The sequence below is a fragment of the Anguilla rostrata genome, chromosome 18 (assembly GCF_018555375.3).
Source record: "Anguilla rostrata isolate EN2019 chromosome 18, ASM1855537v3, whole genome shotgun sequence".
Lineage (NCBI taxonomy): Eukaryota > Metazoa > Chordata > Actinopteri > Anguilliformes > Anguillidae > Anguilla > Anguilla rostrata.
The window spans coordinates 6,664,855-6,692,593 of NC_057950.1; the positions used below are offsets into that span (position 1 = coordinate 6,664,855).

At 45.3% G+C, this 27,739-nt stretch overlaps 1 protein-coding gene and 1 long non-coding RNA gene across 3 annotated transcripts; one reads left to right on the forward strand and one right to left on the reverse strand.

The window, feature by feature from the left end:
* Positions 1-1,343: 1,343 nt before the first annotated feature.
* Positions 1,344-13,959, reverse strand: timm23b (translocase of inner mitochondrial membrane 23 homolog b (yeast)). 2 transcript variants are annotated; one of them, XM_064317422.1, is made up of 8 exons: positions 13,837-13,959; positions 12,456-12,587; positions 12,245-12,303; positions 11,260-11,353; positions 10,392-10,476; positions 7,651-7,709; positions 6,750-6,860; positions 1,344-2,369 (listed from the first exon to the last, which is right to left on the reverse strand). In XM_064317422.1, exons 2-8 carry the CDS (start codon positions 12,559-12,561, stop codon positions 2,257-2,259), a joined length of 627 nt encoding a protein of 208 aa, XP_064173492.1. In that variant the 5' UTR covers positions 12,562-12,587; positions 13,837-13,959; the 3' UTR covers positions 1,344-2,256. The 2 variants fall into 2 exon arrangements, with proteins under 2 accessions (XP_064173492.1, XP_064173491.1); XM_064317421.1 differs by lacking the exon at positions 13,837-13,959 and adding an exon at positions 12,928-13,074.
* LOC135244833 (uncharacterized) lies at positions 13,120-26,608 on the forward strand. Its single transcript, XR_010327065.1, has 4 exons — positions 13,120-13,398; positions 14,504-20,024; positions 21,352-24,914; positions 25,867-26,608. It is a non-coding gene; the product is annotated as an uncharacterized LOC135244833 (long non-coding RNA).
* The last annotated feature ends 1,131 nt before the right edge of the window (positions 26,609-27,739 follow it).

Here is a 27,739-nt window from a genome sequence, read left to right on the forward strand (position 1 = left end):
GCCTGGCTGAGCTCCGAGTCCTCGTACGCCGTTTGCATTTTGGATGTTCAATCTTTCCAGCCTCACTCTTGACTGCTGTGGCAGCTGTTTCGTCACAGCCAAACGGTTTTGACCCGTTTCCTGAGTCCGTTGGAAGGATGTTTGCATTTTTCCAATGCTAGCTATAATTAGTACTCGGACCCTTCTCTTAACCCTTTCAGAGTAGGACTGTGGCATGATTTTTCAACATTCTAAGTCACTGTTCTAGAACAACCGATTGTTCCATCAGCATTAGAATGTTCAGTTAAGAACAGTCTAAGCGAATATGTGATCTTGCACCTCAAACGGTTAAGAGGTTTTTCATGCATGCAGTGTTGGCCTACTCTTGTACATTGTGCAACACAACATCCTCCAAGCAGTCCTCTGGCCCACAAACAAAAGCAGAAGGAATGGTGTGTTGCAATGTGCATGAACCATCTCAACACCCAACCGCTGTATTCATTTAAAACACTGAATATGGACTCTGGCTTTTTGTCATAACTAAAAACACCTGTGTCCTTACAGCAAAGATTAAGCCATGATGCATGCAGTTCACCACAAGAGCAAAAAAAAAAAACAAACCTGTTTACATTTAAGGAATGTTTCTTGAATGGCCCGTGACACTATAAAACCATTGAGAAGACCTAAGGCTTCTAAGAATTGTAGCATAATTTGCTTAGCGTCCTTAACCAGAACAGTTAGCACACCTTATTGTTCTTGCACGCTATCCATTTATACAATCGGAAGCAATTAGGGCAATTCAATTTACTGAAGCAATTCAGGTCAACAATACCCAAGGGTGTGATCCCCCCCGAGGGATTTGAACCTGTAAACCCAATTCCCTCACCATTATGCAATAAAATCAAGTTCTCCGGATTTATTTTTCCTTTAAACAGAAATTTCAATGGAAGAACTTGATGTACGTCGCTCTGGATAAGAGCGTCTGCTAAATGCCTGTCATGTAATGTAATGTAAAAGAATTTTTGAGAAAAAAGGAAATTGAAAAAAATGGGTAGAAATGCTTCCAAGCTAAATAAGAACGAACTAATCTACGTGCACATGATAGGAACATTAAGACCTTTAGACTTGCTAAATTGCTTGTTAAACATAAAACATTCTGAACTCTAATTACCCAGATAACGTGATTGTCACAGCACTCTAGATTAGGCTTCTATTCTGGGTTTTATTGCCACAGTTTTCAAACGCAATCATCTTGTCATCTTCATGTTTAAACTGTATCTTCATCAAGGGGCTGGAAGCGCAATGACTATCTGAGCATAAACAATGCATGTAAAGACAACACCCAGTGAAAGAGCACAAGACACTTATCTCTGATATTGATTCAGGTTTTATTTTTGGCATAGTATGCCCTTCATCCTCGGCACATGTGACTGACCGTAGGTTAAGGAGAACATTCGCACCCACAACAAATACAATTCAACAAAAACAAACTTTTAAACCAGGTTTGTTTAATTGAGTTACAACATATTACCACCAGTGCAGAGATCTCCGCCCACCCCCCCCCCCCCCCTTTTCATTCAACGGACCTGAAATGGACTGACCAGGAAAAGAATGTCAAGTGCCAGCCGGAACACCGGGGCCCCCAGGTCAAGTGTTACCTGGAGACCATTGCCATGCAACAACACTGAGTCCACAAAGTGAGCGAGATCAGTGGGGTGGTCAGGATGGCATACGCCTTCATACACCAGTCAGTCGACACAGTCAGGACGTTTCTAGTATCGACACGCTCGCAAAACTTGGGTCTTTCCAGAGCAGGGTCGATGTTTACAATGCAGCGCGTCAGCCAAAGGATGCGCAGTCACAGACACTGTGTGGGGTCTGTCTGTAAAGGACACGCCCGTGGCATGACTGCAGCAATGCTCTTATTCATGATGAGATGAGAACCATGATGTCACAATCATCACATGAGGGATGAGCAGCAGCGGGGAGGGGGAACGGGGGGGGGAGCGGAGGGGGGTGTAAACCATCTCACCGCAAATAGGCCTTCTTCATCTAATATTTGTCCTCATCTTCAAGCAGTCAAGCAGCGCCATGACCACGTCACGTAAATACACAGCGTTTTCTGGGCTTATGGACAAAGCCTGGGACTGTCTCTTCCGTCCACACCTCTGAAGCTAGTGCACACCTGCCCATAGCTGCCTCTGGGTTTAAGCATGATTGGTGCAGGCAGAGGGGAGAGGCGGGGCGGGGGGGGGGACCCTCTGGGTACCCGCGGGTTTAGAAGTGGGTGGGGGAGCGGCCCTTCAGGTGATCCCAGTTGCTGTAGAGGGCGTACAGTCCCGAAATGGCCAGGCCCGCCAGGCCGCCCCTGGCAACCCCGCGCAGCCCTCCTGTTCAAACACACAAATGGACACGGTCAGGACCACACCCACACCAGGCCACGCCCATTATCAATGAGGGAACACTGAATGGAAAGCTGTTTCAGTGGGTCTGTATGAGCCAGGGCACATTGAATGGATAGCTGTAGCTACATTAGCCTTTAGCTGGTTCTAGTGGGTCTGTATGGGGGCACTTTGTGCAGAAAGCTGTAGCTACGTTAGCCTTTAGCTGGTTCTAGTGGGTCTGTATGAGGGCACTTACAGGAAGCTGTAGTTACATCAGCCTTCAGATGGTTTCAGTCGATCTGTGTCATCAGGAGCTGTAGCCCATGGGCGGGCCACAGCTAAGGCTGATAGTGTTCCTGCTTAGCTTAGCGCAGGGGTCCGCACCCACAGCCCAGCTGCCTGTGATAAGTGCGAGGGGGGCGGGGGGGCTGGTGCACTACGTAAGAGCAGTGACATCGCTCAGTCACACACATACACACACCCTCAGCCCCAGAGTTCAAACCTTCCATGTGCAATATGCTGACATCAGTGCAGCCTCCCTCCACCCAAACACACACACACACACACACACACACACGCACACACGACTGTCACTATGGATCAGACCAAGCGGCCAAAACCGGGCTGTGTTTCTGAAGCTCACTTCCTTGTCCTGTTGAGAGACGCTGCTCACCAGCGCCAGTGCGGTTGGCTCCAGTATAGGCGTTTCAGCCACCTGTTTTAATGTAAGTCAAAGGTAACAATAAAACGATAAAAATACAAAGTCAATCATTTTTATGTATAAGTTTTATGTTTTTAAAATATAATGATTTCAAATATTGTATATTTGACTTAGGTTACTGGTTTGAAAACACTGGTTTCATATATTATGAGAACTCAGTCCATCAGTGTTTGATACCGGTCATTTAGGGACATGAACTCAACTGTTATAACACAACCCAACCATTCAGCAGTGAGAGCCAAGCCTGGCCCGGCTCCAGGCTCCTCTCCCCGAAAGCCATTCCAGGCTTTCTCAGGCACACAGCCAGCCGGTCCCAAAACACAAAAGCAGGGACACAGGCAACAAGAGGTCTCCTGTTGGTGACGTCTAATGTCTCCCACCATTGTTGCAGTGGCTTGTAACCACATCCATTCGACTGGAGACTTCTATTTGTTTTCCAAAAAAAAAAAAAAACAAGTTCTGGCCACAAGAAAACTATAAATACACACGGTTACCAATGGCTATCTTGGGAGAGTGAGTCGCACGCCAGGTAAGACAAAGGCCGCTATCTTTCATTCAGACAGAGATGACCACAAACCCCCTTCCCGATCATTTACGGCTTAAGACCCGAAGAGAAACAAACGGAGCGGAGCCTGACTCATCTTCACGCAGAACACAGAACACAGAACACGGCTGAACGCCGGGCCTGTGAGCACTGAACACCACAGGCAGGGGGGGCCTCAGAACAGTGGAACACCTCTAGGCTCCTCAAAGCCCAGGGCTCAGCTGTCAACGGCAGGAGAAAGAGAAAGAAAACAAAAGAACAGTGTGGTTACGTGAGGTGTGAGTTCCGCACCGTCTGCTACTGGACTGTGGCGGTGTGCAGGCGAGGCCTGTTGTGTGACAAGCGGTCTTGCCGTCTAAGTAAGCCTGGGGTGGAGCGCTTTATGTTTTTAGCACAAAACAAGGACTCTTCTGCCCCCCCCCCCCCCACTCCCCCCCCGCTGACTGTGCCGTGCCCAATCCCATCTGTGAACAGCGCAACTTACAGCCAGGGCCCGGGACGAGGGGGGCGGGGTTCAGCGTGAGAGGCAGAAGATTTTCGGGAGAGACCCAAGCTGAGCCCATAATGGGGGCCCGCATTACGACGACTCCGCGCGCAGGTGGTCCCGGCAAGTCCGATCCCGCCAAAGCGCTCAAAAAGGACAACGGTGTCTTTGCTTAACGGGCTAAATTGGGCTTAAAAAACGTCCAATATTTCTGCGACTGTAATTATGGGAAAACAACAAGAACAGCGCTGGATAGGTTTCACAAATCTCCCCCTTACCCTCAATTCCCCCGCCCCCCCTAACCCCCCCGCCCCGCCTGCCGCGCCCCAGAGCGATTTCACAACCCTTTACTCTCTGGGAAAAAAAATAAAAAAGCGTCCATGCTGTGCTCTGGGTTCGTGACAGGGGGCCTTCGACGGGGTAAACAAGTGAAAAACAATCCTGGACAGGACGGGGCAGGCCTTGGCCTGGCTCGGCTCGGCTCGGCCCGGCCCGGCAGAAATAGCTTTCTGCATTCTAACGTCGACGGCGGTGCTAATGAGCGCGAAGGTCAGCCCGGGGCTGAGCGTGACGGATCGCGTGCGCGCAGGACTCTCACCCCCTCCGGAGTCCCCCGTCAGCAGTTTCGAAGCAGAAATAGAAGCCCTCGGTAAAAACAAGGAGGTCAGCCCTGCCCTGCCCATGGAGCTGGCCCCTCATAAAAATCTATTTCACCCCTGCTGCGCCTCCTCATCCCCCAATCCCCGCGAAGGTTGGCGAAGAGCATTCCAAATTCGGCCCCCGTATATTTTACGTGCCCTATTCTACACCCGGGAGAGGCTTCTGCTGTGCCTTGTGCCACAGCGCGCAACACAAACTGAATTTCTAGAAACTTCCCCAGTGTCATTCCACAGCAGGGCATGCAGGGAAATTTCCTCGGTCAGCTGCTCCAGCTCAGACGCCACCGCACAACAACCTGCACAGAAACCCCCAGCTGATTCGCTGGCTCACATGCACGAAGGAGCACGGGATTCTGGGTAACCTTGTGATACGACAGCTGTAAAAACATAATCGAAACAAGAGAACAAAAACAAAACAAACACAAGAACATCACAGGACAGTTTTAGGTACTTTCACCGCCTACAAGTCCCTCAACCAACTTCCTCAAAACATCCCACTAAAAAAGTACATCACCCCACAGTACCAGACTTTAAAAGCATTACAATTCAAATTTTATTCCTGGATTCATTTCCCCTGGTCTGAAGTGCACAAAGCTCCATCTGAATGTGAAACTCAGCTTCAGACTGAGAGCAAATGAGATCCGAACGCTTCCTGAAGACATGGTACTGACAGGCCGAGCTGTAGTTGGCGCCATGCCACTGTTGTCTTGTGTCCCACGAAGATAAAGACGACGACGCCCACGTCAATCATTGACAAGGTCATACCGGTTCCTCCCAATTAAAAGTGCAGCCGAACTTCCCCTCAGATACAGATACCACTCCTTACCGGAACCTTCTTTTACAACGACAACAACAAACAAAAAAAAAATCAATGCGCATTAAAATTTGGAGAGCATCTGAGGTAAGCAGCAACGCTGCATTCCACACATTGCAGGCCTCCATTTGACTGCTGCCAGAACACGTCGTTCTTATCTGCTGTTAGCAATTTTTTCACTCTTCTTTCACTCTGCAAGGCACCAAGAAGAGGGTCAAATAAATTAAGTTGTTACAATAAACTTACAATCCTAGATCAGAAGGACAGCTTGGTTTACTTGAATTCCGGCTCTAGTGCATGCGGATTACACTCCTCTTCGATCCTGTCACATGGAATTCATCATCTCTTGTTAATGGCAACGGTAAATGGACTGCATTTATAAAGCGCTTTACAACTGATGCCTCTCATTCACCCATTCACACTCACACTCACACACCAACGGTGAAAGGCTGCCATGCAAGGCACCAATCAGCTCGTGCCTGGTGAAATATGGTACGCAATTTGCGGTGGAATTTTTTACTTTACAAATTACGGACATGGCAGATTCGCACGGGATTAAGATCACAGACGACCTCCGCGATTATTACAAGTTACTGGAGGTCCCCAGGCAATACTAGTCCCGTGCGAACAGGGCTTTAGGGAGCACACGGGGCTTCCTCTAACTCCAGTTCCAAACTGAGCGCAATGCGATAAAGGCACTCCGTCTTCCTGGGTGTCAGGCCTGAGGAAAGACAAACATGTTCCATGGATAGCTGAGAACTGCTATTTTTGTGCTGTAACACAGCACCAGAGATTACCAAACAAGTGCTTCAGGGATGCCTCGTGTGACTGGAAGAAAACGGCCCGACCGCAACTCAAAGTCAACCGCTCAAGGGGTCACTGTGTGGTAAATATGAAACAAAATGGACTCTGACCTCACCCTCTATTGAGTTCAACTACAACCTACAACTGCAACCAACTACAAACTCCCGTGAAGTACAATGGTAAATGTTTACCGCAGGGTCAATATTTGACACTTCAGGGGCTCAAAATCCTCCTGCTATGAATTTTACGTCTTCGGCCCCCGATTGGATTCAAAGGGGAGGTGCCGTTTCGGAGTCAGCCAGGCTGCCGATTGGACGATGGTCTGATTGGACGCCCTCCCCCCTGCGCTGTGACCGTCACCTGCGGACTTGTAGAGCATTCCCGTCATCGTCCCGGCCGCCACCGTGTTGAGGTCGTCCTCCGCCCCCCTGGCCTTCTCGATCACCACGCCGAACACGCTGTACAGCAGCGCTGCAACCGAATGGAGAGCGGTCAAACTAACACACACAGACGCACGCGCACACAGACACACACACACGCACGCACACACACACATGCACTCACACACACACACACACACACAGACAGACACAGACAGACACACACACACACACACACACGCACACGCACACACACATGCACTCACACACACACACACACACACACAGACGCACGCGCACACACACGCTCACACGCGCTCACACACGCGCTCACACACGCTCACACACGCTCACACACACACACAGACACAGACAGACACACACAGACACACACATGCACTCACACACAGACAGACACAGACAGACACAGACAGACATAGACAGACACAGACAGACACAGACAGACACACACGCTCACACGCGCTCACTGCGGCACCGATGGCGTACAACGGCCCTCAGACCGCTTACGAGCAGCTAGCTACGCCAGCGTTCTGGGGCAGGGCCTTTTCCAAGCCCCCAAAAAAACAACCCCCCCCCCCAAAAAACCAGAAGCAGAAACTGCACGCTCAGCGCTGCGGGCTGCCGACACAGCGCTTTCACATCTTCCCGCTCCTCCCTGCCCGTCATGTGGCCCCAGGTCAGGCGAGCGGCTGACTGAGTCCACCAGCTCAGAGCACCCCCTGCGCTCCTCCAGACACACGTACAGGGACAGCCGGAGTACTGAAGTTCAGGCTTCAGACACAGTGGTGTGTGTGCTTGGTGTAGGTTTGTGGCGGAGGCGGCGGCGGCGATGGCCCCCGGTCGGGGGCGGAGCCACTCACCCAGCGAGCCCAGCGTGTTTGCCCACGTGGCCCCCTGCCGCGTCACCAGGTTCAGGATCCTGAAGCGGGGAGAGGGGGGGAGGGAGAGAGAGGGGGAGAGGGAGAGAGGGAGAGAGGGAGAGCGGTGGAGCGTTAATGACAGTGAGCGGCCTTGCATCACCTGCCGTCTATCACAGAGTGTGACTGAACAGGTGGTACTTCCTTTCCACCAGGGGAACTAAGACTGAAGGCCATCGCATTGCCCTCTACCCCAGTATCTGACTGACCTCACTAGAGGCACTGGGAGCCTGTTTATGCACGCACGCCCGGTGTGTCAGTCACTGCCATTGGTGGGCGTTGCCATCAACACCCTGCCCCCCCCCCCCCCCCCCCCCCGCCTACCCAGGGACTGTGTTTACTGCCCTCTCCAGAGACCCTGACCCCAGGAACGCCAGCTGTGTTTGAGAACTCACGGCTTTGTCAACACAGGTGCTCCAACACAGGCGTGTCAGAGGTCACATGTTACACTGAGGCAGGTGAGCACAACTAAACGTGAAGCAGAGGAGAGAGAGAGTACGTGAGAGACAGACGGGGAGAACGACAGAGAGAACGCGAGGTTGCCGAAGGCCAAATATCTTATCGCTGATATCACCGATTATCGTTTCTTTTTATTTTGGCAAACATACAGGCAGCCTGTGTGTGTACAATTCTAAAGCGAAGAGAAGAGGTTTGAGCCAGGATGACGTGGCAAGGCAAAAATGCAATTTGGCAGACTTCATTAAGGGAGTCGGCATACCCAAAATACCATCTGAATATTTAGTGTTCTTTACAGCAACTTCTGTCTAGAGAGAACTTTGCAAACTCAAAAATCGATTATTCGTGACCAACTTTTAGATTTACCACACTTCTGAAGTCGCTTATTTTCTGTTACTGTAAGTTGCTGTTATTAGAAACAAAAACATTTTCCTGTGAGAAGAAGCTACCCTAACAAGCTCGTCAAGGGAGGAGTTCTGTTATATCCTGTTACTGTAAACATTTGACATTTGTCATTTGGATGCCACCACCACTGCCTATCCATGGTCTGAAAGAAAGCGGAGTGTGAGGGTGATCACAGCTTAAGATGCACTTAGTCTGTGGCTAACAGTTCTGCAGCCATATACTGATCAGTGTGGTGTTAAAAAAGCTTTCAAAACTAAGAGGAGGCCAGGGTCCAATTGCAATACTGGCAGCATTGCTGGCATGTGAATTTGTGAGCATTAGACCTCAAATATGTAACAAATGTTACAGCAACTGCAATAAAATAATTTTCTGATCAGACCAGCTGATACCAAGAATAACACAAATGTGCTGTTTCCACAGAACAGATTTAGCATTAATTGATAAGCTGTCAGTGAAAGCAGCCATGTATTTTTCCTGGTTAGATCAGAAAATGGTGCATTATTTTAGACATCTGGTGAGCTGCACATATTCACAAAGGCCTACATTTCATTGTTCAGACACTCCACATAAGAATCTGTATAGTTGCCACATTTGACCTTAAACAGTGAAACTCAGGAAATGGTTTTCAAAAGGTGACCAGGAGGACAAACTAATATATGTGGTATGACTGCCACCTGTTGGTTAAAGAGGTATTACTCTTTTGGAAATTCTGAATACAAAAAAATGGGTCTTTATATTTTACGGTCCAGGAAACTTTAATCTGTATATTCTTTGCTGGTGTGTTGTTTTAATACTTTTTCGCATTCACAGATGGCCCAGAAATATTTTTAAATGATTCTTGTAAAAAAAAATTTTTTTTAAGTATAAATCCTGTGCAGAAATGGACTAACCTTCCCCCTTGGCTAAATGACAGGTATTCAGTGAGCGGGGTTAACTGGGTGTTTGTTACATTAACACAAACCCTAAGCCCAGTGAAATCCCTGAAACAAGTAATATGTAAATGACACTCTTGCCACTGTTTCGTGCGGTCAAGGCAAGTCAAGTTGAAAATGCCTAGGCCTAAACACTGTCCCTTCTCTGAATGCAGAGAAAGCAATACGCTCTTTTCTTTTCCCAAAAAATTAAAAGACCTGCAAGAAATCCTGTAAGTCTGTTTCTGCCTCAAAAAATAACATGGTATACATTTCGGCCTTACACACTAACATACTTACTGTATGTTTCGGCCATACACACTCACATACTTACTGTATGTTTTGGCCTTACACACTAACATACTTACTGTACGTTTCTGCCTTACACACTCACATACTTACTGTACGTTTCGGCCATACACACTCACATACTTACTGTATGTTTTGGCCTTACACACTAACATACTTACTGTGCGTTTCTGCCTTACACACTAACATACTTACTGTACGTTTCTGCCTTACACACTGACATACTTGCTGTACGTTTTGGCCTTACACACTAACATACTTACTGTACGTTTCTGCCTTACACACTGACATACTTCGTGTATGTTTCAGCCATACACACTCGCATACTTACTGTACATTTCGGCCTTACACACTAACATACTTACTGTACGTTTCTTCCTTACACACTCACATACTTTCTGTACGTTTCGGCCATACACACTCGCATACTTACAGTACGTTTCTGCCTTACACACTAACATACTGACTGTATGTTTCTTCATTACACACTCACATACTTCCTGTACGTTTCGGCCATACACACTCGCATACTTACTGTACGTTTCTGCCATACACACTGACATACATACTGCAAGTTTCTGCCTTACACACTCGCATACTTACTGTACGTTTCGAGGCTTGGACCATGCCATGTCTCTCGTCTCCGCCAGCCCCATGCGAAGGCCATTGAGAGCTCCGAACGTAGCCCCTGGCAGAAGCATCAGGGCAGATATTAGACACAACACTCCTGCTGCAAGGGTACTCTGCATGCACCTCTTTAGACAAAACCCACCACCTCTCGTCTCGATTCCATCCTCTACTGAATGTAATATACGAAGCACAACCCAATTTGTATGCCTGTTCTACATATATATGCATCTGTGCGTGTGTGTGTGTGTGTGTGTGTGTGTGTTGACCCCAGAACTGTTTATTCTTTGAAACTGACACATTATCCTAATTTTTCAGTTGTCAGGCGCACAAGCAAAAGCAAAATGAATGATAATATCAGGGTCTAATCAGTATTGGCCAATTATAGCTAATAACAACCAATCTGATAAGCTGAAATGAAGGCGCATCATACTGTACATGTGCAAGAGAGCTGACGCGTGATATGCATGAGAATATCCAGGCCCTTTTTATTTATTCATGTTTTTCGATTTATACTTTTCACCAGCCACTTCAAAGCTGCACAGACTCAGTTATCTAGAATCATGCTCTCTGCATAATTAAAAAATTTAACCTACATTTCATAAAAAATGTGTTTTCCTTGATAAACTCAGATCTGTGCAACTTGGCTGCAGTTTACATTCGCGTTATAATGCAAAAACGCCGTTATCAACATCATCATTAACCAAAATAAGCAGCCAAAAGTTGGTTTCTTATGTTGGCCCCAAAATGTCCATACTGTGCATCCCTAAAGTGAAAAAAGTGAAGCTGCGGGGAAAGGTCAGCATGACAGGCGGAGGAATGGAGAGAAGAGCTCGGCCCTCACCTGTAATGCAGCAGCCCCCGATGGTGAAAAAGGCCAGCTCAAACCGCCCACGCGTCTTATTGGCTCCCGTGGGCAGGATAAACTCATCGCTGTCCTGAAGACAACACAGCGTACAGCGATCGATCGATCAATCAATCAATCACATTTTATTTGTATAGCGTATTTTACAGCAGTTGTCACAATACGCTTTACAGACAATCCTGGCCTAAACCTCCCACAGGAGCAAGCCTAAGGCAACAGTGGCAAGGAAAAGGTCCCTGTGGCAGATGGGAAGAAACCTTGGAAGGAACCAGGCTCAAGGGGGAAACCCATCCTGCTCTGGTCGACTCAGGGTGCCGACTGGTTACCAACACGTCAGTCAGTTTTATAGGGTTTATGATGTGGCTCTGAAAACAGAGCTATGCGTTTTCTCACACATTTCCATGGTGACAGATATTTTAAAAATGAGCTATGCACTTTCTCAGTCATTATCATAGAATCATGATGTCCCCATGTTGCCAGATGTTATTAGGCCAACTGTGTTTGCCTAGATCAGGGGTATCCAATCCAAATGATTGAAGACCATTGTTGGTCCATTAGTTGAATCAGGTGTCGTAGTGCTGGGCTAAAACAAAACCTTCACCCACATTAGCCCTTTTTGGATAAGATTGGACACCCCTGGACTAGATACATCAAGACAGGCAAAAAGAAGCACTTTAACCCACACCACGTTATATTGTACAAATTTTAATTAGAATGAATCTGGTTCACGACTGGGGTGCTAAATCTCAGTCCTAAGGTACCATGTGTATTCTGGTTAAAGAACAGTTCAATGAAACACTGATGGCAACAACACAAACTTACATTGTGTTCAAATATGTAAGGACGAGTTTGGGAACCTCTTATTGATGAATCGTTCAATTGCATCGCTATTGTACTGTACAAAAACACATGAGAGGAATGCTCTCATCGCTGACTGACCATGACATCAACTCTGGCAACTTACCTGCGTTAGGTATCGGGGGTCCACGTTCAGATAAGGGGAGAGGGGGCTCATTCCTGTTACTGTGAGATAAGAGTAATAGAAAACGTTTGATAAACGGTTTACGATCATTACAACAAGCTAACGTTACCAACATCCCATGAGGCAAGCCATAATAACGCAACTGCCAATGAACAGGTAGATAAAATAGTGCGGTTACTTAAATAGGACTTACATGGCACTCCGGCGAGCTCAGTGTTGGAATATTCAGGTGCCGCACCCCCAAAAAGACTACCAAATCCCCCCTTGGACCCGCCAGACCCCGGCAAGTTATTATCCATGTTTCTGTCCAACCGACCTGGATAAGCTACACCAGTGAAAAACAATAAAAATGGCAACCTACGTAAAGCCAGGAAGTAACTGACGCTAGCTAAGCTAGGCTGAACTAATTCGGCACAACGCGACCTGGCAGCAAATCCGAGAGGTATCTCGTGAATGTGGTTACTGTCTTAAATAATAAAACGAACTTTATTGATCGACGTAATTGTTGATGTAGTTATTAGTAAATGTGTGTAATTAAACATCTTTCAATTTTAGCTACCTCTCTGACCTCCACATTCCTTAGTAACAGTTACACAGCCGTAAAGCAGATCTTAGCCGCAAACATTTTTGTCACCTAGCAGACTTCCTAAACTAGGTAGGCCTACCTTAAGTAGATACAACTGAATAATGCGTTTGCACGTACTGTTTAATCACAATACATAATGTATATAGGGTAATGGACGAATAATTCAAATGTGAGCCCGTAGATACACTACGAGATCGAGATATTGCACGTTCCTATTCGAAATTGGACGGGCTTTTCGACAATGAATCACGACAGGATGCGCGTGCATTACTTCTTACTCGGTGGTTCTACGTACTGAATGCATCCACTTTCAGTTTTTTTCTGACCACCCCAACAACCGATCCAGGATCATCTTACACAGCTCAAATACGATTGAACCCCGTTTTCTGAAAAATATTGCTGACCCGAGGTTGGTACGTTACATCAGGTAGAAACTAACATTATAGGTGTTATTTACACCAATCCGCTGCTGTTGAATCCAGAACGAAGGAAGGGACAATACGCCTTGTAGCTGCTGTACCGACGGCAATTTCTGCAAAATAAACTATTGGTAAATACTCTATGATCAATGACGATATTTGGTGTCAACGAAAATCCTGCAAATTAGCTATTTAGCTGGATAATTGTTCCATGTATTTACAGATTATAGCTAGCTGAATAACTAGCTAGAAAGCTAGCAAAACAGCTAGTCTGTTTGCTTTTCCAGCTAACCTGGCTAGCAATGCTGAAAAACAATATGAAACACGGTTTCATAACATATAAATCAGATCAGCATTGCCTATCTGTAAGGCATGGCCTAGTTAGCCAGGTACTGGCGGTAGATGTTTCCCAATCATCTAACACAATCCAGTGCAGCTAACTAGCTAATGCCAAAAATTTGTTTGGGTTTTTTTTCTTCTTCAGATAACCCGGCTATGCTGAAAACAACATGCAACACGATATAATGGAATTTAGATTAGAACAGCACTGCCTAACTGTTAGGCCTTACCTAGTTAGCCAGATATTTGCGATAGATGTGTGTCTCAGTAAGCTAACAGTTGTTTGGTACATGTGAATTAAAGTTCGGAATCGCTTGCTATCTACCTAGATATGTAGACGGACATTGTCCATTTGCCATACCTAACTATATATAGCAGTAGCGGTGTTTGTGGCGCAAAAGTAGATTTTTAAATTGTGTTCAGTGTAGGTATCTATAGCTGTGAGAACTTGTAAATCATGACCGATTGCTCTTAAACACATTTCGGGTTATTGTTAGTTCGTGCATTTCAAAGGATATTTATATTGGGAATGAGAACAGAACAGAACATAACCACTTCGAGTCTCTGGAATATAACCAATGGTTTTCCTTGCTGATACCTGTGCTTGGCTTCAAATTTACTAACTGAGCAAAACGGAATTAACAAACTGATAATCTTGCATATCTGGTTGCTGCGTTGTGGTAGTGGTTTAAATTACTGTGCAACAGCAAACGTTTACCTATTTTAATCAACACCTTTTTGAATATTAGTTTTTTTGACATCCTCAGGTGACATTAGTATGCATTTGCAGGCCCTATTCTAACTAAACTCAAAGCAAATACAGTTACTGTGAGGTAGAGTGATATTGTCATTTCTCGCTGAGCTGTGGTTTGACTTTGTTCATGTCTATTCTTTCAGGAGCTGCAGAACCTCTATTTTACCCTCACGTTTGAGTGCTAGGGATCTGTTTGAGTCTGAATAAGTCTGAAGTGTATTCGTTTCAGAAAAACTGAAGACATGGAGAAGAAATCAGTTTTCCCAAATTCCTGACTCGAGAACTGAATCTACCTCATCAGGACACAGCACAATGGAAATAGAGTACGTAACAGTTGGTCTCGACCCCCAAGTAACTGAATACATTGTAGAAGAAGCTGATGTAGAATCTAGCTTCTCGCCTACCCATGTGAAAGCCGAACCTGATCAAGATTTTAATGAAAATAATAGTCAGGTACCTTGTCCCAACCTGGCTACTGAAGAAATTAAATTGGAGCCAGATGCAGGTACCTATGAACACACAGATGTGTACTTGGACCAAAACTCAGAAGCCACAGCTCAAGCTGAAACTTGCCTTGAGCAGGCCATTTATATCGCTAAGGAGGGGCAACCCGCTGAAGTACTTTACCAGATTAAAGATGAAATGGAAGAATCGGACTCTGACATATTGGGGGTTGGCCGGTTCCATGCTAAGGGAAAAAAACAATTGAAAAGGCAGAAAAAAAAGCCAACCGTTAAGAGGATGAAACCTCTTAGCACTCCCACAGAGTCAGACTTGGCCAACGTTGGGCATTTACTTGGGCAGGGCGGAGTTCACGCAGGGTTCGAGTCTTACATTTGCACTGAGTGCGGAAAGAGCTTCAGAGGAAAGGAGAACATGCTGAAGCACCTTCAGAGCCATGCGCAGGACGGCTCGCACACCTGCGTCCGGTGCAAGGAGAAATTTCCGGATTCTGGAAGCCTACTCAGACACGTGAAGTGTGCACACACGCATAAAGAAGAATTCCACTGCTCTCTGTGTGGAACGTACTTTCAGACTGCAAACACGTTTGCCAGGCACATGAGGATTCACTCCGGTGATGAAGTGTTCGTCTGCTCTGACTGTGGGAAGAATTTCCGCCATAGGTCTAGTCTGTCGAGACATCAGCATATTCATAGGCTTGAGGAGGAGGAGGATTCTTTAATCCAGTGTGGTTATAGTAGTAGTAGTAGTACCAGTAGTATCAGCAGTAGCAGTAGTAGCTCTAGTAGTAGCTCTAGTAGTAGCAGCACAAGTAATAGTAGTAGCAGAACTTTTCCATCGCCTGCTAAACGTTCAAAGGCTTTATTTACATCACCTAAACTTGTTATACATGAGAAGAAGACTCCACCTAAATCATTCTTGTGTGTCAAATGTGGGAAGAGATTTAATCATTCCTCCAGCCTTTCGCGACACAGGCTGACTCACCTGGAGGATAAAAAACCGTTGCCCAGCATCTCCACGGAACTGAAAAGCCCCCCCAGGAAGCCGTCGGCGCAGCGAGGAAAGCCTTTCACGTGCACACACTGCGACAAGCGTTTCGCCCACTCCTCAAGCCTCCGCAGGCACGTGCAAACCCACGAGCAGATGCCGTATCAGTGCCCCCTTTGCCACAAGGGTTTCCTGACGTTAGCAGCACTCAGCAGCCACCAGAGGTGTCACCAGGACGGCAAGAGTCGGCAAGACAGGAAAGTGCACTCGTGCTTTGAGTGCGGCAAATCGTTCAGTCATTCCTCGAGCCTTTCAAGACACCGCCATACTCACTTGCAGGTGCAACGTGTGTCAGCAGGGCAGTACGTTGACACTAATTCACTTTCGCTTTTTCAATCTTCAGTGGATTTCATTCCAACGCTCAATGAGAAATTGGTGGTGAAACCATAAGAAGCTTGGAAAACATGTAAAGGAGTTTGGCTTGCGTCAGAGCTGCCCTTAAATGTGACACAGTGCTCGGTTCTGTTTTGTTGGTCCTGCTTGGTGTCAGTGTGATGGTGTCGGACACGAATCCTGAAATGGGGGGAGAGAGAGAGAGGCCCGTCACAGCTGGAATCCCGCGGCTGCGGCGGAACCTTCCGGTCTTCGCGCGGGGCAGCTGCGGGGCAGCTGCGGGGCCCTCCTCCAAGCCCCTGGTTACCGCGGAGCTGCTCTCCGAGGCGTCTGGGCGAGATCGAGGACGGGTCCGCCGCGCGCTTTCCCCGCCTCCCCAGCATGCACTGCAAACGCGAGCAGTCGGCGAGCCGCCTTCCTCTCCTGAGATCTGCGGGCCGTAAGGAAAGCCTGTAATACTACATCTGGAGCGGCTCTGAGCTCCATACTGAGTACTTCCTGTCCATCTATTACAGTATGACATCATCACCCGTATGTATATAGTGGTGGGGTATTAAGGACAGTTTCAGACAATTGCCTGTATATATAACGTGCTGGGGCATTAAGGACAGCGAACAGCCTTGTGTCACCTGCCGTCTATCACAGTGTGCGACTGACCAGGTGGCACTGAGAGCTGGGGCTCATTTCTATTTCAGTTCTATTAAAGACATTTACTGAAATTCAAACCTGCTTTCAGTGTTATTCACGCCATTAGATGTATGTATATGGTGGGGAATTAACACTGAAAGCCATCGCATTGCCCTCTACCCCAGTGTCTGACTGACCTCTCATTAGAGGCACTGGGAGCCTGTTTATGCACGCACGCCCCGTGTGTCAGTCACTGCCATTGCTGGGCGTTGCCATCATCACCCTGCCCCGCCCCCTGCCTACCCAGGGACTGTGTTTACTGCCCTCTCCAGAGACCCTGATCTCAGAAACACAGCTGATGTGTCAATGCAGGTGCTCCAACACAGGTGTGTCAGAGGTCACATGTTACACTGACGCAGGTGAGCGCAATTAAACAAGAAGTAGGGAGCGAGTGTATGTGAGAGACAGCTGGTGGGGGTGAGAGTGAATGTGAGCTTGCAGAAGGCCAGATATCTTACCCTATATATAAAATATAATTTTCCCTCTGTTGGCCACCTTTTGTGTATGAGCCATCTTTCCTTTTATTTTGGTAAACATACAGGCAACCTGTGTGTGTGCGATTCTAAAGCGAAGAGAACAGGTTTGAGCCAGGATGAACTGGCAAGGCAAAAATGCAGTTTGGCAGGCTTTGTTAAGGGAGTCGGTTGACCCAAAACATTTAATGTTCTTTACAACAACTTTTATCAGACTGACTTTTGCAAACTCAAAAAAATCAATGATTTGTGACCCAATTTTTTTTTCAATGGTAATTAGAAACAATAAGAGTTTCCTGTAAGAAGAAGCTACATAAGCTGGCCAAGGGGGAGTTCTGTTTAATCCTGTTACTGTAAGATTTTGACATTTGTAATATTGATGCCACCACCACTGCCTATCCATGGTCTGAAAGAAAGCGGAGTGTGAGGGTGATCACAGCTTAAGACGCACTTAGTCTGTGGCTAACAGTTCTGCAGCCATATACTGATCAGTGTGGTGTTAAAAAAGCTTTCAAAAGCTAAGGGGAGACCAGGGTCCAAATGTAAGTAGCAATTACAATGGTGGCAGCCTTGCTGGCATGTGAATTGTGTGCATTAGATCTCAAATGTGTAACCAGTGTGGATTGGAATCAGTGACATGTTAAACACAGCACCAGTTTAAGTATTAATTTACACAATTGCAATAAAACCTTTTCTCATCAGACCAACTGACCTTCTTATTCCAAGGATAATACAAATGTGCTGTTTTTCACAGAAAAGATTTTGAAGGCTGTCAGTCAAAGCGACTATATATTGTTCCTGGTAAGATTAGGAAATCATGTATTCTTTTAAACGTTTTGTGAGCTGCAGGTATTCACAAAGGCAGAGACTGACTTTAATAAACAACTAACTGATAGTTATTTGTTTACTCACTCCACATAAGCATTTCCATAGTTACCACATGTGGGTTTGAACAGTGAAATTTGGATGTCAGGAAATGTTTTTTTAAAGGTAACCTGTAGTCAGTGAACTTCATTGCCTGTAGTAATGAGGACAAGCTAAGATATGCAAGCATTACTGCCACCTGTTGGTTAAAGAGCAGTATCCCACAAGGACGATCATGCTTCAAAAACTAAAGCACATACTGTACATAAGACTTGGCAGTGGGAAGAGACTTTAAACACTGACATACTGTACGTTTCTGCCTTCAAAAATAACATACTTAAACACTAACATACTGTACTTTTCTGCCTTATACAGTAACATATTGTACTTTTCTGCCTTAAACAGTAACATACCCGCAAACGTCCCTAAAAGGTCGTGAGTGAGTGAGTGACCACAATTTTTACATTACATTACATTACAATTTGCCATGCATAGCCCACAATGCCAGGTCCTGCACGCCGTGGGAAAAAGAAGCTGAGTTACACATGCTTAGCTTTACTTACTGTGCTTTTCGGCCTTAAACAGTAACATACTGTACTTTTTTGCCCTAAGCAGTAACATACTGAACATTTAGAGGCTTGACCATGCCATGTCTCTAGTCTCTGCCAGCCCCATGCAAAGGCCGGTAAGAGCTCCAAATGTTGCCCCTGGCAGAAGCATCAGGGCAGATATTAGATACAACACCCTTGATGCAAGGGTACTCGGTATGCTCCTCTTTAGACAAAACCCAGCTCCTCTTGCCTCTACTAAATGTAATATACAAAGCATAACCCAACTTGTATGCCTGTTCTACATATATGTGTGTCTCTAAGTGTGTGTGTGTGTGTGTGTGTGTGTGTTGATTCCAGAACTGTTTATTCTTTTAAACTGAGACATCACCCCATTTTTTCAGCTCTCAGGTGCACAAAGAAAGAAAAATTAATGATGATACCAGGGTCTAATCAGTATTAGCCAATTATAGCTAATAACAAACTTAAACGTTATATGCTATTAGCGGTATTGGCTGAAAAGCTAAGATTACGATGTGATAGCGCATCATACTGTACATGTGCAAGAAATCTGACGTGCGATATGCGTGAAAACATCACACTTTTTATTTTTATATTTATTTAATATTTATTTTCTCACCAGTCAACATAATACGCAATGCTACACAGTGACTCCATTATCTTGAATCATGCTCTCTGCATAATAATAGTTTTTTTTTAAATATTTCAATCCAGATTTGTTAGATTTTCCTTGATAAATTGAGATCTGTGCTCACGTATGCTTTGGATGTGGAAATTTGGTTGTAGTCTACAGTTGTGTTGTAATGCATAATGGCGTTATTAACATCATTATTGGCCAAGATTGGTTACTGATGTAGGCCCAAAAATGTCCATACTGTGCTTCCCTAAACAAGCACAGAACCGTCCAGACCCATGGTGCAACTCACTTCCGCAGACACATTTTACCTGGCACCACCTGCGCATGCGTCCCACAAAACGTAGCTCAAAGGTCGTGAGTGAGTGAGTGACCACATTTTGCCATGCATAGCCCACGCGGGAAAAGAAGCTGAGTTACGCATGCTTAGCGTTCTATCCAACCAGGGGTGGACTGGAACCGGAAGGATGTCGTCTATGGAGTTATAGAGGCTGAACCACAATTTTTGACCACCCCAACAACCGATCCAGGATCACCGTACACAGCTCAAATACGATTCAACCCCGTTTTGTGAAAAATATTGCGCTGATCCGAGGTTAGTGAGTTGCATCAGGTAGAAACTGCGCGCGTTACGTACACCCATGCGCAGATTTGGAATTCACGACGCAGGAAGAGAGAATACGCCTTGTAGCTGCTGTACCGACGGCAATTTCTGCAAAATAAATATTTGGTAAATACTCTGCGATAAATTACGATATTTTATTGTCAAATATAATCTGGCACATTCGCTATTTAGCCCGATAATTGATCCATGTATTTACAGATCATAGGAATCAAAAACAAAATGGCTAGCTAGCAAAACAGCTAGCTTGCTTGCTTTTCCAGCTAACCTAGCTCGCTAGCTATGCCGAAAAACAATCTGAAACACTATTTAATGAAATATGTATCAGATCAGCATTGCCTATCTGTAAGGCATTAGTCTACCTAGTTAGCCGGGTATTGGCGGTGGATGTGTGTTCCAATCAGCTACACAGTCCAACACTGCTAGCTAATGCCTGCTTGTCTTTTTCACAGCTAAACTAGCTATTCTGAAAACAATATGTAGTAAATGCGATTTTATGAAATATATGTCAGAACAGCATTACCTATTTGTAAGGCCTTACCTAGTTACTCAGGTATTTGTGATAGATTTATATCCCAAACAGTCGAACACAGCTTGTGTTTGCTAACGATACGTTTGAATTAAAGTCTGGAATCGCTTTCTGTCTATCCAGCTATGTATATGGACATTGTCATTATTTAAGTATCTAGCTGTGAGAATATATTATGGCCGATTGCTTTTCAACACATTTCACGTTATTGTTGGTGCATTTCAAAGGCGATTATCACACCGAGAATTAACAACTTTCACTTTCGCTACAAAGCATTGTAAATTTGGAATTAGAACAGAACAGAACCACATCTAGTCTCTGGAATATAACCAATAATTTCCTCTATTAGGCTTCACATTTACTAGCTGAACAAAACAGAATGAACAAACTGATAATATTACGTATCTAATTACTGCATTGCGGTACAGCTAAACCAAGTAATGGCCATTGGATAGATTAATACATTTTCCTCTTAATCTTTCAATTGCTTATGCTTCAGAGGTTATCCCAGAGGTTATGTTTTTGAGTCAGGCATATAAATCTACATGAGTTTCTTGGTTCTTAGTGGTTTCAATTATTGTGTACCAGCAAAGGTTCACCAATTATTTTTGAATTTTCATGGTTTTTTTTGACATCCACAAGTGACATTACTATACCTCTGCAGTCCCTATTCTAACTAAACTCAAAGCAAATACAGTTACTGTGAGGTAGAGTGATATTGTCATTTCTCGCTGAGCTGTGGTTTGACTTTGTTCATGTCTGTTCTCCCAGGAGCTGCTGAACCTATATTTTACACTGACATTGGAGTACAAGGGACCTGTTTGAGTCTGACAGAAGACAGGAAACTGAGAACAGGGCAGAGAAATCAGGCTTTCCAAATTCCAAACTCAAGAACTGAATCTACCTCATCAAGACATAACGCAATGGAAATTGAGTATGTAACCATCGGCCTTGACCCCCAAGTAACTGAGTACATTGTAGAAGAAGCTGATGTAGAGACTAGCTTCTCGCCTACCCATGTGAAATCTGAACATGATCAATATTTTAATGAATGTAATAGTGAGGTACCTTGTCCCACCCTAGCTACTCAACAATTTAAATTGGAACCACATTCAGGTACCTATGAACACACAGATGTGTACTTGGACCAAAACTCACAAGTGACAGCTCAAGCTGAAACTTGCCATGAGCAGGTCATTTATATCGCTAAGGAGGGGCTACCCGCTGAAGTACTTTACCAGATTAAAGATGAGACGGAAGAATCAGACTCTGACGTATCGGGGTGTGGCTGGTTCCAGAGCGCTCCTACAGAGGTCGGCTTAGCTAATGTTGGGCTTTTGCTTGGAGAAAGCGGAGTTCCGGCAGGGTTCGAGTTTTACGTGTGCACTGAGTGCGGAAAGACCTTCAGAGGGAAGGAGAGCGTGCTGGAGCACCTTCAGAGCCACGCGCAGGACGACTCGCACACCTGCATCCAGTGCAAGGAGAAATTTCCGGATTCTGGAAGCCTACTCAGGCACGTGCAGTGTGAGCACACGCATAACGAGGAATTCCACTGCTCTCTGTGCGGAATGCGCTTTCAGGCTGCCAAAACCTATGCCAGGCACATGAGGATTCACTCTGGTGACAAAGTGTTTGTCTGCCCTGACTGTGGGAAGAATTTCCGCCATAGGTCCAGCCTGTCGAGACATCAGCAAAAGCATAGGCACAAGCCTGAGGAGGAGGAGGATTCTTTAACCCGGTGTGGTTTTAGTCGTAGTAATAGTACCAGTAGTATCAGCAGTAGCAGTAGCAGTAGTAGCACTAGTAGCAGCACAAGTAATAGTAGTAACAGAACTATTCCGTCGCCTACTCCATTACCTAAGCTAGTCATACATGGGAGGCAGAAGAAGACTGCACCTAAATCATTCTTGTGTGTCAAATGTGGGAAGAGATTTAATCATTCCTCCAGCCTTTCGCGACACAGGCTGACTCACCAGGAGGATAAAAAACCGTTGCCCAGCATCTCCACGGAACTGAAAAGCTCCCCCAAGCAGCCATCGGCACAGCGAGGAAAACCTTTCACGTGCACACACTGCGACAAGTGTTTTGCCCACTCCTCAAGCTTCTACAAACACGTGCAAACTCACGGGCATATGCCGTATCAGTGCTCCCTGTGCCACAAAGGTTTCCTAAAACTAGCAGCCCTCAACAGCCACCAGAAGTGTCACCAAGGCCGCAAGAGACGCCAAGACAGGAAAGTGCATTCGTGCTTTGAGTGCGGCAAATCCTTTAACCATTCTTCAAGCCTTTCGAGACACCGCCATACTCATTAGCAAGTGTTAGCGCCTGAGCAATGTGTGTTAGCTGGGCCGTACGTTTGGCGCTAATTGCGAGTCTTCGTTGTCACCTTTTCAGTCTTCATTGGATTTTATTCATTCACTCTCTGAGAAATTGGTGATGACACTGTAAATCTGGCTTAGGTCAAAACTGCCCTTAAGTGGGACACAGTGCTTTGTTCTTTTCTGGTGGTCGTGCATGGTGTCAGTGAGATAGGTATCAGACACAAATGTAAGTTTAATCTTTATTAAGGAGATGTTTACCTTTAATATTGTGCTGAAGTTAAATGCCTACTGTATATAGCTAATTGCTATGTAACTGCAAACAAGGGCTATTAACCGCTATGCAGTGGCATATTACTGCATAATTTATCAAAATACATTAAGGCAGTGGTATCCAAACCTTGTATTTGGATATCTACCATCCTGTAGATTTTAATTTCAACCCCAATAGGTGTGTTACAGTTTGTAGTTCTAAGACGCGGAAGTAAGTTGCCATTCTCGAGCCGCGGGTTCTTTCGTCAGATTTCCAATGCATTTTTCCCATAGGGATTTCGTTTTCTCCGAAAGTAAGGTCTGCGGTGAATGTAATGTTCACGTATTGTTATACGAAATAAATTACACCCATTAATATCACCACCGTGGATTTTAAAAGCTGTTATGTGCTTTTAAAAAGTAACTTGCTATATTGAAACTACAACAATGGTTGCATTCTGCCAACCGTCACTCTAGTTTCCATACTAGCCCGCCTGCACGCGACATTCGTAGTGTAATTTTCTCGTAGAACAAAACGTGAAACTGTCTTTGGCATGTGTTAAACACATACCTTTAGGCAGAAAACGAAATCCCTATGGGAAAAAGCATTAGAAATCTACCGAGGGAACCCATGGCGAAAGAAACGTCCCGTTTAGCCTACAAAAAGACGTCTTTACTGTAACATTATTTGCCACACCTGACTCTACTAATCACCACCTCAATGCAAATTTTTAGCTGCTGAATGCAGTGTACTTTGTTAGAGTTGGAGTGAAAATCTACACGATGATAGATCTCTAGAAACAGGGCTGATCACCTCTGCAAGTAGGGTTTGGGTTGATTTAGTGTTGTAAAGTTCAATTTTGAGTTCAAAATTTGCTTGTAGTCCCAAGTCCTTGGGAACTGTAGTTCCTGATGAGTGGACATCTTGGAATGTAGTCCATAGAGAGACAACCAGTATTCAGAGAAGCAGCCCTATATGCTGTCAACAGCATGTCCAATGTTTTTTTCATTTTCCTTTATGAAACACTAACTTATGAAGGGGAGCCTAAAATGATTAAGTCACTGTAAATTGGAGTAAATTCTCAGTAAACTGTAGATCCAATTTTTTATTTTAAAGTCAGAAAGCAACAATAGCTGTGTTGCTGTTGAATATAATTTCCCTCCTACTGCCTCTTCCCACTTGAAGAGTTTTCTTTTTGTGACATTCTGTGCCTCAGTTGCAGGTTATAATTACTGATTCATGGCCAAGCTAGTTTTTGGGTCCTCTGTGAATGCAGTAGGAAAGTGTGTCACAAGATGGCAGCAGCACACTGTAAGTGAAAAGGAATAACCTTTCTTGAGGACATCGGAAGGTGAAAAGCGTTGGCATTCCGTGAAAGTGTTGTAAAATATAATATAGCTGTATCTTAATCAGTAGTTAACATGCTTAGTTAAACAGGCATATTATTCATCCTTTAGATAATTGTCCTTAGTTTTTAACTTTGTTCGTTCGTTTTTTTTTGTTGTTTTTTTTCTGTATGAATGATTCTCAGAAGTGTATCGAAATAAAAGAAGACGATGGACGTGTCGGAAGAAAGGCTACTGTTTTGTCTGTTCTGTCTTGGTTCTGCTCTGGTCCTTTAACGTCATTGTGTTCCACGGTCCATTCAGCAGGCGGCGTACCGCCTCGAACTAGTTAACCACCCGAACGTCCGAAAGATACTCTTCACAACGACTGAAAAAAGTCATGTCATCGCAGACTGGAAAATGACTGGTATGAAAAGTGTAAGTGTAATGAAGGCATACAGAACTGGGCCGGCATAGATGCTTTTAGACACGGTGCGTAACTGTAGCAAATAATAGTGGGGAGTACAGTGCAGAGAGGTGCACGAGATGTCAGTGAACACACCCCTAGTATGTATTGGGTTCCCTTGCATTGGGAATTGCCCATTTGTATTAGTCTAGGGCGCAGTATCGCGGGGCCTCCTTCTGTACAGTCTTAATTTAGGATGGGTAATTGGGCTGCTCCATTGAAATGGCTAAAAAAAAAAAGGAGTAGGGGGGGTCATGGCTGAGGTTATGATTTGCTCTTATCACAATCTTGGAAGACCAGGTGCAGAGAAACTTCTGGACTCTCCCACGGTCGGCCTTGTTTAGTCCAGCTTGTCGAAGGCAAGGCCTTTCTAGCGGATAAACATGGAGCTAAAGCCTGATAAACGCTGATCTGCGGCTCCCTGATACTCCAGAGGCCTCCTCTCTACTCTGAACCCCAGCTCGCAAGAGATGGGTGACCAAGGAATTTGCTGGGGGGGGGGGGGGGGTGGGCAGAGGGGGGGCGTGCAGCGTTCTTATTAGAATTCAGGCATTGCAGCTGGAGCTTGGACCTTCGAAGTGGAGCAATAAAGTTTACCATTGTTGTCAAGCTAGTGGCTCAGACTTCCTGGCAACCACACTAAATTACCCAGGCTTTCTGTGGGCCCAGAAACAGCCCACTGTTCCTCAACAAAAAGGCCATTCAGGCCTCTGTAGGTTCCCCAAAGCTAACTTTATGCCGATGAATGGATGCTGAGGGCTTCCCAAGAAAATGACCAGTGTGGGAAATAGTAGTGATGTCATTATGAATGCATTTCCAATGTTTTTGTTGTGCCCTCCTCTCTCCCTCTTTCTCCCCTCCCTCCCCGCTCTCTCTTTCCCCCCTTCGCCTTCCCCTCCACTGTTCTCTTCCTGTTTCATTTAGGCCCATTATTAGGAGCCTCAGAATGCAAAACAAAAAGCCGGGGACCCCAGTGTGCCACTGTTTCCATGGAGACGTGAAAACAGTGCTGTGGGGCTTCTGTTCCCTTTGAAATGAGTCTGGGAGAGATGAGGAGGAGGGAGGGAGGGGGGGGGGGCAGATCAGCAGGAATTTGGACACCTTAAAAACAAATTTGTAATCCTTCACACTCTTTTTTTTTTTTTCTTCTTCTTCTTGCTCCCCAAAAGAAAATGTTTGCATGTCTGGTTTAGTTTGTTGCTTGAGGAAGATTTCTTTGCTCTGGGACCTGAGGACGTTCAGTACTTCCCTTGAATGTTGTAAAAAAAAAAACCCACATTGTTCAAATCAATCAATGCTAAGTAATGCTGAGAATTTAAAAGTAACAATTATAGTCTCTGCACTTTAACTCCCTTTGAGTCAAAATGCATATGTTTATTTTAAAATATGAGGCAGTTTTTTTTAATTATTTGGCACTTTGATGTAACACACAGTTGGAATGGCGACTCCCTTTAGAGTGTAAGATGAAAAAACAGTGCCAAGTTACATTAAATAATTTAGGAAACATTGGGCAGTATTGCTTTGGAATAAATCTTGTTTAATTTGTGTGAGCTAAGATAGCCAATATCGTTCATTGCAACTTGCCCTCATTTTCGTAAAAATACTTTTAATGGCGGGCCTAGATTTTGCAAGTTTTAATTAAAGAAACACGGAGGTGTGGATTCAGTCACGTTTTCCCTTTTTTGTGAATTCCAAATAAATGAAAGGGTCGTGCTTTTAAACGGATTACGGTGAGTGTATTAGTTATTAGTAGACCTACTAATTGTATGTCAGAAGATGAACTAGGCCTAGCTAACATTAATTTAAAAACATGGTGGTTGCTGCAAGGTAGCTACAGTAGACTTGGCTAGTTAAAAGCAGTTACAGTATAAACGGCACAGCAAATGGACCAATAAATCGATAAATCTGCCGTTATGAAATCCGTACGACTCCCCCTTTGTGGCTTTCCTTAAACATATGTATTGAACATTCTAATAAAATTTTAATAGTGCACTAGGATGTAGTTATGAACACTTACTTAAATGGCCATGGACAGTCAAACTGACCCTCATTTACCTTGTGTGTGTGCTTGATCCTTTCGATCCCTGCATGTAATGAAAGTACTCCAGCAGGGGGTCATTCCTATGTTCCCAGGGTCCTATGTTCCCCAGATTTATATGGCACATAATGGGAATGTGACAAAGGGTCCTATGTTCCCCAGCTCTACATATGTGCTCTCTGAGGGTGCTAGGACCCTGGGAACATAGATACGCTCCCCTGCAGTAGCACCCAGCTGCAGGCCCGCAGAACAAGGCTGTGGCCGGGTGAAGCCTCCAACAGTAGTCCGAGATTTTAGGGCCTCCCTTGTCTGAGTGCAGCTGTCTGAGTTATGAATATGGTTGGCTAGCAAAACCCGGTAGCGCTATGGCACCGGTTCCTGTACAACCAGTAGGCCTGCCTACCTACCAGGCCGATTCGGCAGTTAATCTTTGTTCTTTGATCACTGACGTTGCACACTTTTGAATTGTTGTGTCAGTCAACAATCTGACGGTTGGTTCATCTGTTTGTTACTGATTTGATTTTGCCTCCCGCTTTCTTGGCATTCACATGCAATTACGGTGTTCCTAGGTGAGCAGAAATGGACAGAAAGTGATTTTGTTTCTGCGTTCGCTGTGAAAAGGCTGGTTCCCCTCACGGAATCCTGGGTCCTCTTATTTTACCTGGCGATCGTCTCTTCCAGAAGGCTGGGTGGTTCTTACAAGCTTTGAGGGAGAGCTGAGCAGTCAGTGACCAGCTTTGGTGGAAGGATACCTGCTCT

Bases quoted from the DNA above. Each gene is read 5' to 3' on its own strand.
- timm23b (XM_064317422.1), bottom strand. From the start codon at position 12,561: ATGGATAATAACTTGCCGGGGTCTGGCGGGTCCAAGGGGGGATTTGGT. The intron at 10,477-11,259 runs GTGAGGGCCGAG...TGCTTCTGCCAG, and splicing joins CGGGGGCTGCTGCATTACAG to GGGCTACGTTCGGAGCTCTC. The intron at 2,370-6,749 runs GTGACGGTCACA...GTGTTTGAACAG, and splicing joins AATGCTCTACAAGTCCGCAG to GAGGGCTGCGCGGGGTTGCC.